The 10,827-nt window shown below is 55.6% G+C and overlaps 6 protein-coding genes across 6 annotated transcripts; 3 read left to right on the forward strand and 3 right to left on the reverse strand.

Annotated features, from left to right (window-relative positions):
- Nucleotides 1–62: 62 nt before the first annotated feature.
- Nucleotides 63–473, forward strand: VTN49DRAFT_6194 (uncharacterized protein; the record flags this gene model as incomplete). Its single annotated transcript, XM_069414335.1, has 4 exons — nt 63–98; nt 157–215; nt 286–372; nt 431–473. 4 exons carry the CDS (start codon nt 63–65, stop codon nt 471–473), a joined length of 225 nt encoding a protein of 74 aa, XP_069265592.1.
- Nucleotides 474–582: 109 nt separating this feature from the next.
- On the reverse strand, nt 583–2,428 carry VTN49DRAFT_6195 (uncharacterized protein; the record flags this gene model as incomplete). The annotated part of the gene is made up of 2 exons (XM_069414336.1): nt 583–2,248; nt 2,313–2,428. The coding sequence occupies 2 exons, from the start codon at nt 2,426–2,428 to the stop codon at nt 583–585; spliced, it is 1,782 nt and encodes a 593-aa protein (XP_069265593.1).
- Nucleotides 2,429–3,472: 1,044 nt separating this feature from the next.
- On the forward strand, nt 3,473–4,657 carry VTN49DRAFT_6196 (uncharacterized protein; the record flags this gene model as incomplete). The annotated part of the gene is made up of 1 exon (XM_069414337.1): nt 3,473–4,657. One exon carries the CDS (start codon nt 3,473–3,475, stop codon nt 4,655–4,657), a length of 1,185 nt encoding a protein of 394 aa, XP_069265594.1.
- A 496-nt stretch (nt 4,658–5,153) lies between these two features.
- VTN49DRAFT_6197 (uncharacterized protein) lies at nt 5,154–7,172 on the reverse strand (the record flags this gene model as incomplete). The annotated part of the gene is made up of 4 exons (XM_069414338.1): nt 5,154–5,246; nt 5,336–5,511; nt 5,566–6,840; nt 6,893–7,172. The coding sequence occupies 4 exons, from the start codon at nt 7,170–7,172 to the stop codon at nt 5,154–5,156; spliced, it is 1,824 nt and encodes a 607-aa protein (XP_069265595.1).
- Nucleotides 7,173–7,712: 540 nt separating this feature from the next.
- On the forward strand, nt 7,713–8,888 carry VTN49DRAFT_6198 (uncharacterized protein; the record flags this gene model as incomplete). Its single annotated transcript, XM_069414339.1, has 3 exons — nt 7,713–7,736; nt 7,793–7,915; nt 7,968–8,888. 3 exons carry the CDS (start codon nt 7,713–7,715, stop codon nt 8,886–8,888), a joined length of 1,068 nt encoding a protein of 355 aa, XP_069265596.1.
- A 176-nt stretch (nt 8,889–9,064) lies between these two features.
- Nucleotides 9,065–10,356, reverse strand: VTN49DRAFT_6199 (uncharacterized protein; the record flags this gene model as incomplete). The annotated part of the gene is made up of 4 exons (XM_069414340.1): nt 9,065–9,975; nt 10,042–10,076; nt 10,144–10,208; nt 10,294–10,356. 4 exons carry the CDS (start codon nt 10,354–10,356, stop codon nt 9,065–9,067), a joined length of 1,074 nt encoding a protein of 357 aa, XP_069265597.1.
- Nucleotides 10,357–10,827: the final 471 nt, after the last annotated feature.

Below are 10,827 nucleotides of genomic sequence, written 5' to 3' on the forward strand. Positions count from 1 at the left end.
TTCTGGCCGCGTGCGGAGATAAGCCTCGGAGAAGCGGTGTCAAGAGTCATCCACCTGTCAAAATGATCATTCCAATCCGGTGTTTCTCCTGCGGAAAGGTGCGACTTGAATCCCCGGGTTTGAACCGATGACAGGAAACGACTAATTGTTGTTTAGGTGGTTGGTGATATGTGGGAGCGCTACCTGCAGCTGCTTGATGAGGGCGTTCCGGATGGGTAAGCGTGCCGCGATGACGGATGCTTCTCGGAGATCGATCATTGACGGGGGTTTCTGTGATGGTTTTAGTGATGCGATGGACCAGCTCGGCTGCAAGCGCTACTGCTGCCGAAGAATGATCATGACTCATGTCGACCTGATCGAGAAGCTGCTGCGGTATGTGCTTTGGTGTTGGCGATGGTTGTTCGGGCGGGATGCTGACAACGTACTCTAGATACAACCCCGCGGAGCGGGAGCGTGCTAAGGCTCAGATGTAAAGTGCCTGGATGGGTATTCATCCTATGGATGACGATAGATTCGATGGTCGTTGGGTCTATATTACAGGCGTACGGCGTTGATAGGGAATATGTACTAGTACAGCATGATCTATTGGAGCGGGTTCAACCGCACGACAAAAGAGGCCTTTTTGCCCTGCATATGTGTCAAATATGCATCCAACTCGTGATCCTCGTCAATGACAAAGGATACTTCCTTGCCATTTTCTTCCTTTTCGACACCCTCGATCCGGGTCACGGTGGAATCCGGATACCGGGCGGTCACGAGCTGCCGCAGCTCCGCGACCGTAATGGAGGTCAGCTTTTCAACCCACGTCTTGGAGTTGGCGTGAATGGCGCTGCGAGGGCTGACACGGATATAGACCGGCACGGGCGGGCTGGTGAAGAGCGGCTCTTCATATCCAAAGGCCTGCCCCGGGTCAAACGAGGTGTTGTTGGCAGCCTGGAGGAGCGACGGGTCGATTTGGATGTCTCCAAGGTCGCCAGTCGCCACCGGAGCACTGGCCAACGCCTGCGAGGCCAAAGTGCTGATTCCGTTGCTGATCCCGTTAGTCATTCCCTGGCTGTATGTGTTGGCCAGCGGCGCGGCTGCCGGCGGCCTGGGTTGCTCGGTGGTCCGCTGCGAGGTGGCTCGTTTCCGTTCTGGGTTACGTTTCGATTGGTCATCTCGTAGTCGTTTCATGACGTCCCGACAGAGCACCTCAAGCGCCCGAAGTTTCGTAGCGTGCTCTGGATCTGCCGGTCCTGGGGCCAGGATGCGCTGCAAAAGTTCGGAGCCCTGAATCCATCGCTCCTTGAGCTCTTGCCATTGTTCATCCCCGGCCTCCAGCTTGCTAGTGAAATGGGCGGCCTTGAGGGTGTTGTAAAAAGCATTGCGGATCTGGCGGCTTTCTTCCGGATTAATACCAAGCGCATTCTTGGCCTCTGCAATCGTCATTCTTCGCTCCAGCGTGCGCATTCGTTTCGTCACGTCGGTGCAGACAATGTCAAGGGCCAGCGCTTTCGCGTCCCGCTGGTTGGGATCGCGAGGATTGCTGTCATTGTTCGCAAAGAGAGCGCTAAGATGCGGCGATTCTCGAATCAGTCTCTCCTTCGCTGCCTGCCATCGCTCTGGACCTGCGACCGTCTTCTTGATCAAGCCCATTTCCTCGCATATCCGTTGGAATTGGTCACGGATTTGTTTGTACATCGCATTATCTAGTTGCAGATATTGCTTACTCTCGTCTATCGTCGTCTCCGACGGGAATCGAGGAGGCCCCGGAGGATCTGCCGGCAGCCCGGCCCAGCCCCGCGTTCGCCGTCGTCGCTTTCGAGCAGCCCAGCGTTCTTCACTCTCTATTCGCAATCGCTCCAACCGCTCTTTGCGTTTGGCGAGAATCTCCGGAGGGACAGTCGGCGACGACGATGGCTGGGTGCTAGGTTGATCGGGAAGCGCATTGTTTCCATTGTACAGTTCATTTTGCAAGGCCAACAGGCCATCCTCTACGCCCTGCTGCTCCTGCGACGGTTGCGCCGTGGTCTGCGATTTCATGCCATTGGGGACGCGTAGCAACCAGCGATTCTTGGCGCGAACGCGCATCAGCTCGCGCTCCTTGATGTTGAAGCCCTCCTCATTGAGGATGCGGAGCATCTCCCGCTGGCTGACATTTCGTTCCCACAGTTCCTTAACTCGAGCAACAAGAGCGGGATTTTTGTGAGCGGGATTCTGCTTTGAGGGGAAACCCCAGCGCTTGAATTGAGTTTGGAAAGCTCGTTTACTGCCCCGCGAAGCTTAGTTAGCTTGGTGAAGCTATCACGTTCTCCGCTCTTCCGATCCCGTACCTCGGCGCAAACTGGTAGGTGTTTTTCATGTATTCCATAATCTCCTCCAGCGCCTTCTTATCCACAATGTACATCTGATAGCAGATGTCCCGCTTCCCTTCCCAGTCGTACACCATGGTGGGCAATGGCCCCGCGGGCCTTGTTCACCTGTCTCTGATTGAACTGATAAGCGGTTATCACCGGCTGATTGTCCGAAGCTGTTTGAGGTCGTGTGGTCTCCCGTACTCAGAAGCACTTGTGGCTCTGCGGTGCGCCGTAATAGATGAAGTGGCGGTGAAAGTAGCCAAGCAAAAAGCTACCCCGCTGGCGGGACTGGATGAGACTTGACGACAACGCTATGAAATAGCGGAGTAGAGCAATCCAGACCGCGATGTAACCTCCAAAAGACCGAGCCCTGGGTCGTGGTTTTCCTCCACGTGAGGTGATGAGATGTCACTGAACCAGGGGTGACTCTGGGAGGGCAGAGGGAACAAGTGTGCATTTTTCCCTTGATCACATGATTGTGGAAACCGCGAATGAGAGGGCCGCGTGATTAGGTTGGTATTGTAATTGTCAGTACGATACCGGGCAGGTTTCATTCCGCCCGATAAGGGGGGTTTCATACGGGGGAAAGGCGGTATTACAAATACTGATACCGCCTTTTTGTACGGAGGATACGGAGTGCCCCAGGCCCGAAGCACGGTGAAGATTTAAGATTCATTTTTGAGTCTGAGGATCAGCAACTATTGAATCCGCACGAGACATTTAAACTCGTCGCTCGGACATCGCCAGGGGCAATAAAGTGAGTGGCAAGAGCCATCGACCTGGGTCGCGGACCAGAGGGATCCAACATCCGACGATTCCGGCCGGTTTAAACTCGCGTTCACGTCTTGAGACGGACTAAATCTAGGCCTCGCATAGCCTCCCATCTGATGGGGTCCAACTGAAGCCTCCGGGGCAACGTTAAGACTCTCTGCTTTTAATACGAAATCCCTGAACCCCCCCTCCACGCTCCTGTTTCCTCCCTCCCTCCCTTATCGGTGTTCGCTGCTCGACTTCTCCCAAACAGACGATGGACAGCGGCCTCTTGTTCCTCTCGCGTGTGGCTCTCCCGTCATAACCCTCGCCCTCTCGCTCCCTCACCCCCTTTTTCCCGCGTCCCCGCCATCTAGCCACTCGGAATGTATGTCCACGCCTCGCCATCCAACCTCTCCCTGCGGGAGGGCTCCTGTTCGGGGACGTCGACCCCCGATCTCACCAGGAGAGCGCCCGGGCGGCACTCGATCGACGGGTCCAAGTCGTCGACCTGGGACGTAGCTGCGGCGCCCGATCTCTTTCTTCATCCCAAGAAGTCGCGGCGGACGAGCGCCAAAGTGTCGGTACCGATCAAGCCGCTGCTCAAGGGCCGGTCACGAGATGACCGGTCCTCGCTGTCGATCGACCTGTCGCGGTCGTCGCTCGAGTACGAGGGCCTTGGCATCTTCACCAACCCCGAACGCGACACACGTTTCTGCGACCGCGTTGTGTCGGGCCCTCACCACCGATCCATCAGCGATGCGTCAACCGCCTACACGACGTCGACTTCGACAACCTCGACATACCATCGTCCTGGGGGGCAGTATTACGTGCACCCGAAGCGTCAGACTCCCCGGCCGTTTGCACCGTCGGTAACGCACTCGTTGAGCAACTCGGTCGAGGAGAGCTATCTCGAGGGCACCAACTCGCAAGATCTGGAAGACTCGACCATCGCCGCGAGCCCAGATGCAAACAGCCTCTCGTTCACACGCAGCGGTGATACCACCGTTCGGTTCTCTGAGGAGCTCTCACGGAGTGACTTTAAGTTGTTCACCAGTGAGTCATCAACGGTTACGTCGGGGCGACGCTCCATCACAGACCTCGATTCGTTACGCCTCCGCCGGAAGTCAAACCGGCCAACGGTTGTGGATGCCGCGTCGCATGCCGCGACAGTAAACGCGGCCCGACGGGCGTTTGAAGAGAAAGAGGCGGCCAAAGCGCTGAAACTGGAGAAGCAGCGCCGCAAATCCCAAGACCGTGAGAACCGCCGGCGTCGATCCAGGCAGCACAGCGCAGATAATTCAGCGGACGCCATCTCCCCATCAACAACGCGCGCCACGCCGACGCCAGAGCCGATCGTCTCGTGGCCGCAAGAGATCCCCAATACCCCACCGTCGTCTGGCACGCGGGAGCAACATCATAACGATCACAACAACTTCGAGGAGGAAGAGGAAGAATATACTCCCGTCAAGAAACCGCACAGCGCGAACCCAGCCAACAACGCATGGATCCGATTCCTAACCTGGCTGCGAACGCGCCTCTTCAAACTCAAACGAAGAATGTGCTCATAGCGGGGCGAATATTCCTCGTATCTCCTGGATTTTCTACTATGTTATTGTGATTTATCGATTTCTGCCTGGAGCAAGAAGATGGAAGAATACTCTCGGATGGATGCCGGCATCTACGAGTCACTTATGGACTGCGGCGCAGGATGAAGCGCGTTGAATCTGTGATTTTCTTCTTTTACTGAACTCGCCTATCTATTTTCGCGAGATTCGACTACAGAATGGAGGATGGATATTGGATGATTCTCTCTGGATTATTGACTGATCGATGGAATCAGATCAGATCAGATCAATGAAGGCTTGAATACAACTGTCATGTATGCTAGCTAATCATTGAGAGCAAGTGAACTAGCCACTCTGAATCTAACGAATTTCATTCCTTTTCTGAAGAAAAATACATCCCACCATGATCGTAACTTTGGTATCCAAGAGATACTCAACTACAATCTCCTATTTTCGATATTGTACAAAAAGCCCCGCAAGAGATCATCACGGGCCATCATTACCATTCCTTAACCTCCCCAGGCAACGGACGCTCAATCCGGACGACTTTATCCGAGTTCAACAGACACAGCGGGTCGAGCGCCAATTTCAACTATTTACAAATCCGGCACGATTAGCTTCATGAGGATTCTACAAAGTATTGATTCGGAAAAAGGGGGGAGGAGAAAGAAAAAGACTTACCCGACGCATGGTATCCACTGTGCTGTCGCCGAGTTCGTGAGGAAGGTAGTCGCGCTTGATGAGGCCGACACCATGTTCGCCGGTGACGGTGCCTTCCATGGCAACGGCATTCTTGACCATGCGATGGACGACTTGCTCGGCAAGGTGCTTCTCTTTTTCGTTGAAGAGGAGGATTGCTACATGATGATTAGTTTCGACTAGTCGGATTTATGCAGGGAAGGGAAGGCTACCGTGAAAGTTTCCATCTCCGACATGCCCGCAAATGCCCGCGAGGAGCCCGCTCTGCACGAGGTCCTTCTTGGTTGCCTCGACAATGTCCGGTAGACGGCTGATTGGTACGGCGACATCGGTGGTCCAGACGCGATCGTTCTCGTCGCGGCGCATGGCCATGATGCTCCAGAGGGCATCCTTGCGCGCGCTCCACAGCTCCTGCATCTCATTGCTATCGCGAGCGAATTCAAACGAGCGGCCGCCGGCAGCCTTGGCCAGCTTCTGGACCTGACCGATCTGCTCCTTGACTCCGTTGGGTGTGCCGGCGAACTTGAAGAACAGTGTCGGAGCCTCTGCCCAGTGGCGGCGGGTTGCGCCGCTGGCGTTGACGCACTTCATCTGCACATCGTCGAGGATCTCCAGGCCAGCGACGGGAATGCCCTGCTCGACGACGCGACGCGCGCAGTCCGCCGCGTGATGCACGCTAGGGAAACTCGCGACGGCGACGTTCTGACTCTGCGGCTTGACAGCCAGCTTGAGCGTGGCCTCGGTCACCAGGCCAAGTGTACCCTCGCTACCAATGAACAACCGCGTCAGATCGTACCCGGCACTCGACTTCTTTGGCCGTTGCCGAGTTTTGATCACAGTGCCGTCCGCAAGCACAACTGTCAGCGATGCAACCCACTCACGCATTGTCCCGTACCGGTACGCGTTCGTGCCCGAGCATCCCGTACCGACCATGCCGCCGATCATCGCGCCGGGACCTGGGTCTGGTGGGAAAAACAGACCGTCGGCTGAAAGCTGCTCATTCAACTCTTCCCACCCGACCGCCGGCTGCACCACCGCATCTAGATCCTCCTTGTGCACCGCCAGCACCTGGTTCATCCGCCGGAAGTCAATGCACACACCGCCCCGCGTTGGAGCATAGTGGCCCTCCAGACTCGTTCCACCCGAATACGCTGTCACGGGAATAACTCGCTCGTGGCAGACTTTCATAATCTTGGATACTTCTTCCGTTGTCGACGGGTACAGGACAATGAACGGTTTTTCGTTTTCCTTGCGAGAGTACGACGACCAATCCGATCCGGAATGCAACACCAAGTCCTGCTCGTCCGTCGAAACATTTTCCCGACCCAGGATCGCTACGAAATCCGCCCATGCAGCCTGCAAGTTTGCAACGGACGTATTGTGCTGAACGGGCGGCAGCTCCGACAACGGCGTTGTCGACGAGCTAGGCGGCGGAGCTGGTCTCAATGTACCGAGATAGTATGAACCGGCGGAGAAGAATGCCAGGACTATAACCATTAGGATTGCCTTAAAACTTCTCGCCTAGCACGAGTTTCATACCGAATAGCGTCCCCATGAACCGTGAGCCCATCGACCGGGTCTGGTATTGCGAGTACCGCTCCTGTTCGGCGCGCTCGCGCTGTATTCGCTGCTGGGTACTTTCGTACAGCTGCGACATGAACGACTGACGCTTGTCGTCAAGGCGCGGGCGCGCGGCACTGAAGCCGCGGGCGAATCGAAGCGGAAGACGGTCATTGTCGGCGATGCGAGCTTGTACTGTGCGGACCGGCTGCCGTTGAGGAATTGTCCGCGGCAGCGGCACCCGAAAGGGGCGCATCATGGCGGGCAAAGGTGGCCGTGGCAGCATCAATTAGGGTGAGCTGCGACGAGGGCCATGCCAGACTCGGCAAGCTTTCCTCTTTGAACGACGATGCTCGTCTGCACTTCATCATCCGGGACTTTTGACGCTGAACGGGTCCCGATGCTTACATAATCCAGTTTCGGAAAAAACAATGATCCGAATTTACCAATTCAAGCATTCTGAGTGGACGGGGCAATTTCCCCTCGGCCAATCACAATCGCGGAATAGCCTGCTCGGACAAATCGCCGACGCGGCTAAATTACTCTCTCAGCGGCTAATTTAACCAGAGCTTCCAGGATTCAAGCTCCGGACATCTGATCTCCGTTCCCCGCTTTCACAGGCCTCGATCGGTCGGTATCAAATGCAGAATGAGGGGAACCACAGATGTCACGAGCTCAGAGACACAGGCCAGATTTCTTCTGGTGCGAAGGAATTTTCCCGCTGCCTCAAAAGCCACCACGTCGCCCGCTTGAAATACGAGTTGAGAGGTAGAGTGTACTATCAGATCTCCCCGCCGCCATGACGTCCACGGCCACAGCACAGGTTCGAAGCCCCTCGTACAGCTATGGAACCCCGCACTGCTGACAGACAAATGACAGAATCTTTCCTTCGTCCTCGAAGGCATCAAGCAGGTCAAGTTCGAGGACCGGCCGATTCCAGAACTCGTCGATCCACATGATGTACTCATCAATGTGAAGTACACGGGTGTCTGTGGCAGTGATGTAAGCGGAGCATAGATCTCATTGACTGACAGAAATACTCACGAATTGGCAGGTCCACTACTGGGAACATGGCGCGATCGGCGACTTCATCGTCAAGGATCCCATGGTGCTGGGCCACGAATCCTCCGGCGTGGTTGTTAAGGTCGGTTCCGGAGTGACGACACTCAAGCCCGGGGACCGGGTCGCGTTGGAGCCTGGTGTCCCTTGCCGGCGGTGCGACCCATGCAAGTCGGGCCGGTATAACCTGTGCATTCGGATGGCGTTTGCCGCGACGCCGCCGATCGATGGTACGCTGGCCAAGTACTACCGCCTGCCGGAGGACTTTTGCTACAAGCTGCCGGATTCCATGACGTTGCAAGAGGGCGCGCTGATTGAGCCGCTCAGCGTGGCAGTGCACATCGCCAAGCAGGGTAATATCCGTCCCGGCAACTCGGTGGTGGTATTCGGCGCCGGACCCGTCGGGTTGCTGTGCGGTGCCGTCGCACGGGCGTTCGGCGCCAGCAAGATCGTCTTGGTCGACATCCAGAAGCCGCGCCTGGACTTTGCCAAGAAGTACACTGCTACGGGTATCTATCTCCCGCAGCGCGTGTCTGCCCAGGAGAATGCGCAGCGGATCAAGGAGGAGAACGACCTGGGCCCCGGCGCCGATGTGGTACTGGATGCCTCGGGCGCAGAGCCGTCAGTACACACCGGTATCCATGTCCTGCGGACGGGCGGCACATACGTCCAGGGCGGCATGGGCAAAAATGAGATGACGTTCCCCATCATGGCGGCCTGCACCAAGGAGCTGACCGTCAAGGGTAGCTTCCGATACAGCAGCGGCGACTACAGTCTGGCCGTCGATCTGGTTGCCACGGGCAAAGTCAGCGTCAAGGAACTCATTACGAACGAGGTCAAGTTTGAGGAGGCCGAGACAGCCATTACGGACGTCAAGGCAGGGAAGGGGATCAAGACGCTCATTGCTGGACTATAGTTGTATACCCTATCCAAACAGGAATGAAGTTCTTGAAGTCGTACATACATTAGTCTATGGTCATGCTAGGACATGCAACATGCACACATGAAAAGAAACGATCGTAGAGGGGTATCAAAACTAAAACAAGTAGTAGAAAATCAATCAACACAGGGGAAAAATCATTAAAAGAATGCTCAACAGCACCCACGCCCGCCCCGATTCCGAGACGCTGTGAGCCGAAAGACATCCTCCCACTCTCCCATCCAATCATTCTTTCTCCGCGGACGTCTCCGATGATGATGATGGTGATGATGCGGCAGGGGATCGTCCAAGGTGAGCGCGCTGCGGATGCTCCCACCGTCACTGGCAGTCCTCGAACCGCCCATCCACATTCCGCCATCACCGTACTGGATTCCGCTCTGCGGATCGTCCGGGTCGATCTCTCCCAGCTCGATCTTGGTCAGGATGATGCGCGCCAGCCGCGTGAAGAGCTCTTCGACGTTCTCGCCGGAGAGCGCGGAGACTTCGACCGCAACGGGGATATTTGACTTTGTTGCCCAATCCAGCGCCTCCTGCGGGTCGACCTCGCGGCCGTGCGAGGACTTGGTGGCTGTCCAGCGAGTGCCCATTGCGACAGCGGCGTTGCTGTGGGTCGAGCGAACCGATCCACCGGCGGAATCAAACGGCAGTGGTGGTGGTTGGGTGACAGACGATGACTGTCTGCTGGTCGACGTGGTGCTGACAGAACTCGGTGTGAACTTGTGGGGATCATCGATAAAGGATGTCGCCGCGCTGCTGTGGTCTTCCGGATGGGCTAAGTCACTCTTATTCCCCGCAAGCACCACGGTGAGATTCGGCGACGCCAGCGCGCGCGCATCCATGAGGAATGTCGGCAGGCCGCCGAATGACGCGTACGAGGAGACATCGTAGACGAGAATGGCACCAGCTGCGCCGCGATAATACGACCGCGAGACGGACCGGAATCGCTCAGTGCCTGCCGTGTCCCAGAGCTGCAGCTTGATCCGTTTCCGGCGAGCGCCGCTGCCAATCTTGACAATCTTGGACGAGAACTCAACGCCGATGGTTTGCGAGGAGAGGACTCTCCCTGAAGCCCAAAAAAAAGCCAGGTCAACTAGAACGCGGTCACTATCCACTACCAGGGGAATCCTACATTCATTCTTCACGAAGCGATGGAGTAAACACGACCTAGAAAACCCCCAGAATGAGCTTAATATTCTCCCCCTCTTGTGGTGTTCGATTCCAGCGCTCTTACTTTCCCGCACCACTTGGACCAACAAGAATCACTTTCGCGAGATAATCATACATACTCTCGAGTTCCTATTTAATCACCCGCCCCGAAACCGTCAGCAAAAACAAAACGAAAAATCACGGGCGAAACCGGGGAAAAGCAAATCGAACTGACCTGATTGCGGTCAGGAACCGACGACGTCGACGACGCATTCGAGACATTCCGTGGACGAGTCATGATGGTGGTTCTTCTTTCATGCTGAAGTAGAATTATTTTTTCTTATTATTGATTTTTTTCTTTGTCCAAGTTATTGAGTGATGGTAGTAGCATGAAACAGTCCATGATACGGTGATACGATGAATGTCGCTGATGCCATACGGGTCCCTCCGCCCCCCAAGTTAGACTAAGAATCCCACAGTAACCTAGCGGTTTCTTAGCTTGATTTCATATGCTCGGCTGTCGATTCGGTCGATCAACCGTAGCGGGGCTTGGCTGCTGACTCGTATCTCTCACCTGCTCAGGTTGCTCACAAAGGTTTGAAATCTATATCTCGATCGAAGGCTGCCTATTTACTCTGTTTTCCTGGTCAGAGGCGGGAAAGAGATGCCTAAGGAAGAAAGGGCAGTTTTGTACCATTCTCGATAGATACCACAAGTCACAGCACATAAATGTAGGTCACAAGACTTGTTTTTGCCAAACTGCTAAACA

The sequence above is a fragment of the Thermomyces lanuginosus genome, assembly GCF_041956635.1.
Source record: "Thermomyces lanuginosus strain ATCC 200065 unplaced genomic scaffold VTN49scaffold_40, whole genome shotgun sequence".
NCBI classification, from domain to species: Eukaryota; Fungi; Ascomycota; class Eurotiomycetes; order Eurotiales; family Trichocomaceae; genus Thermomyces; species Thermomyces lanuginosus.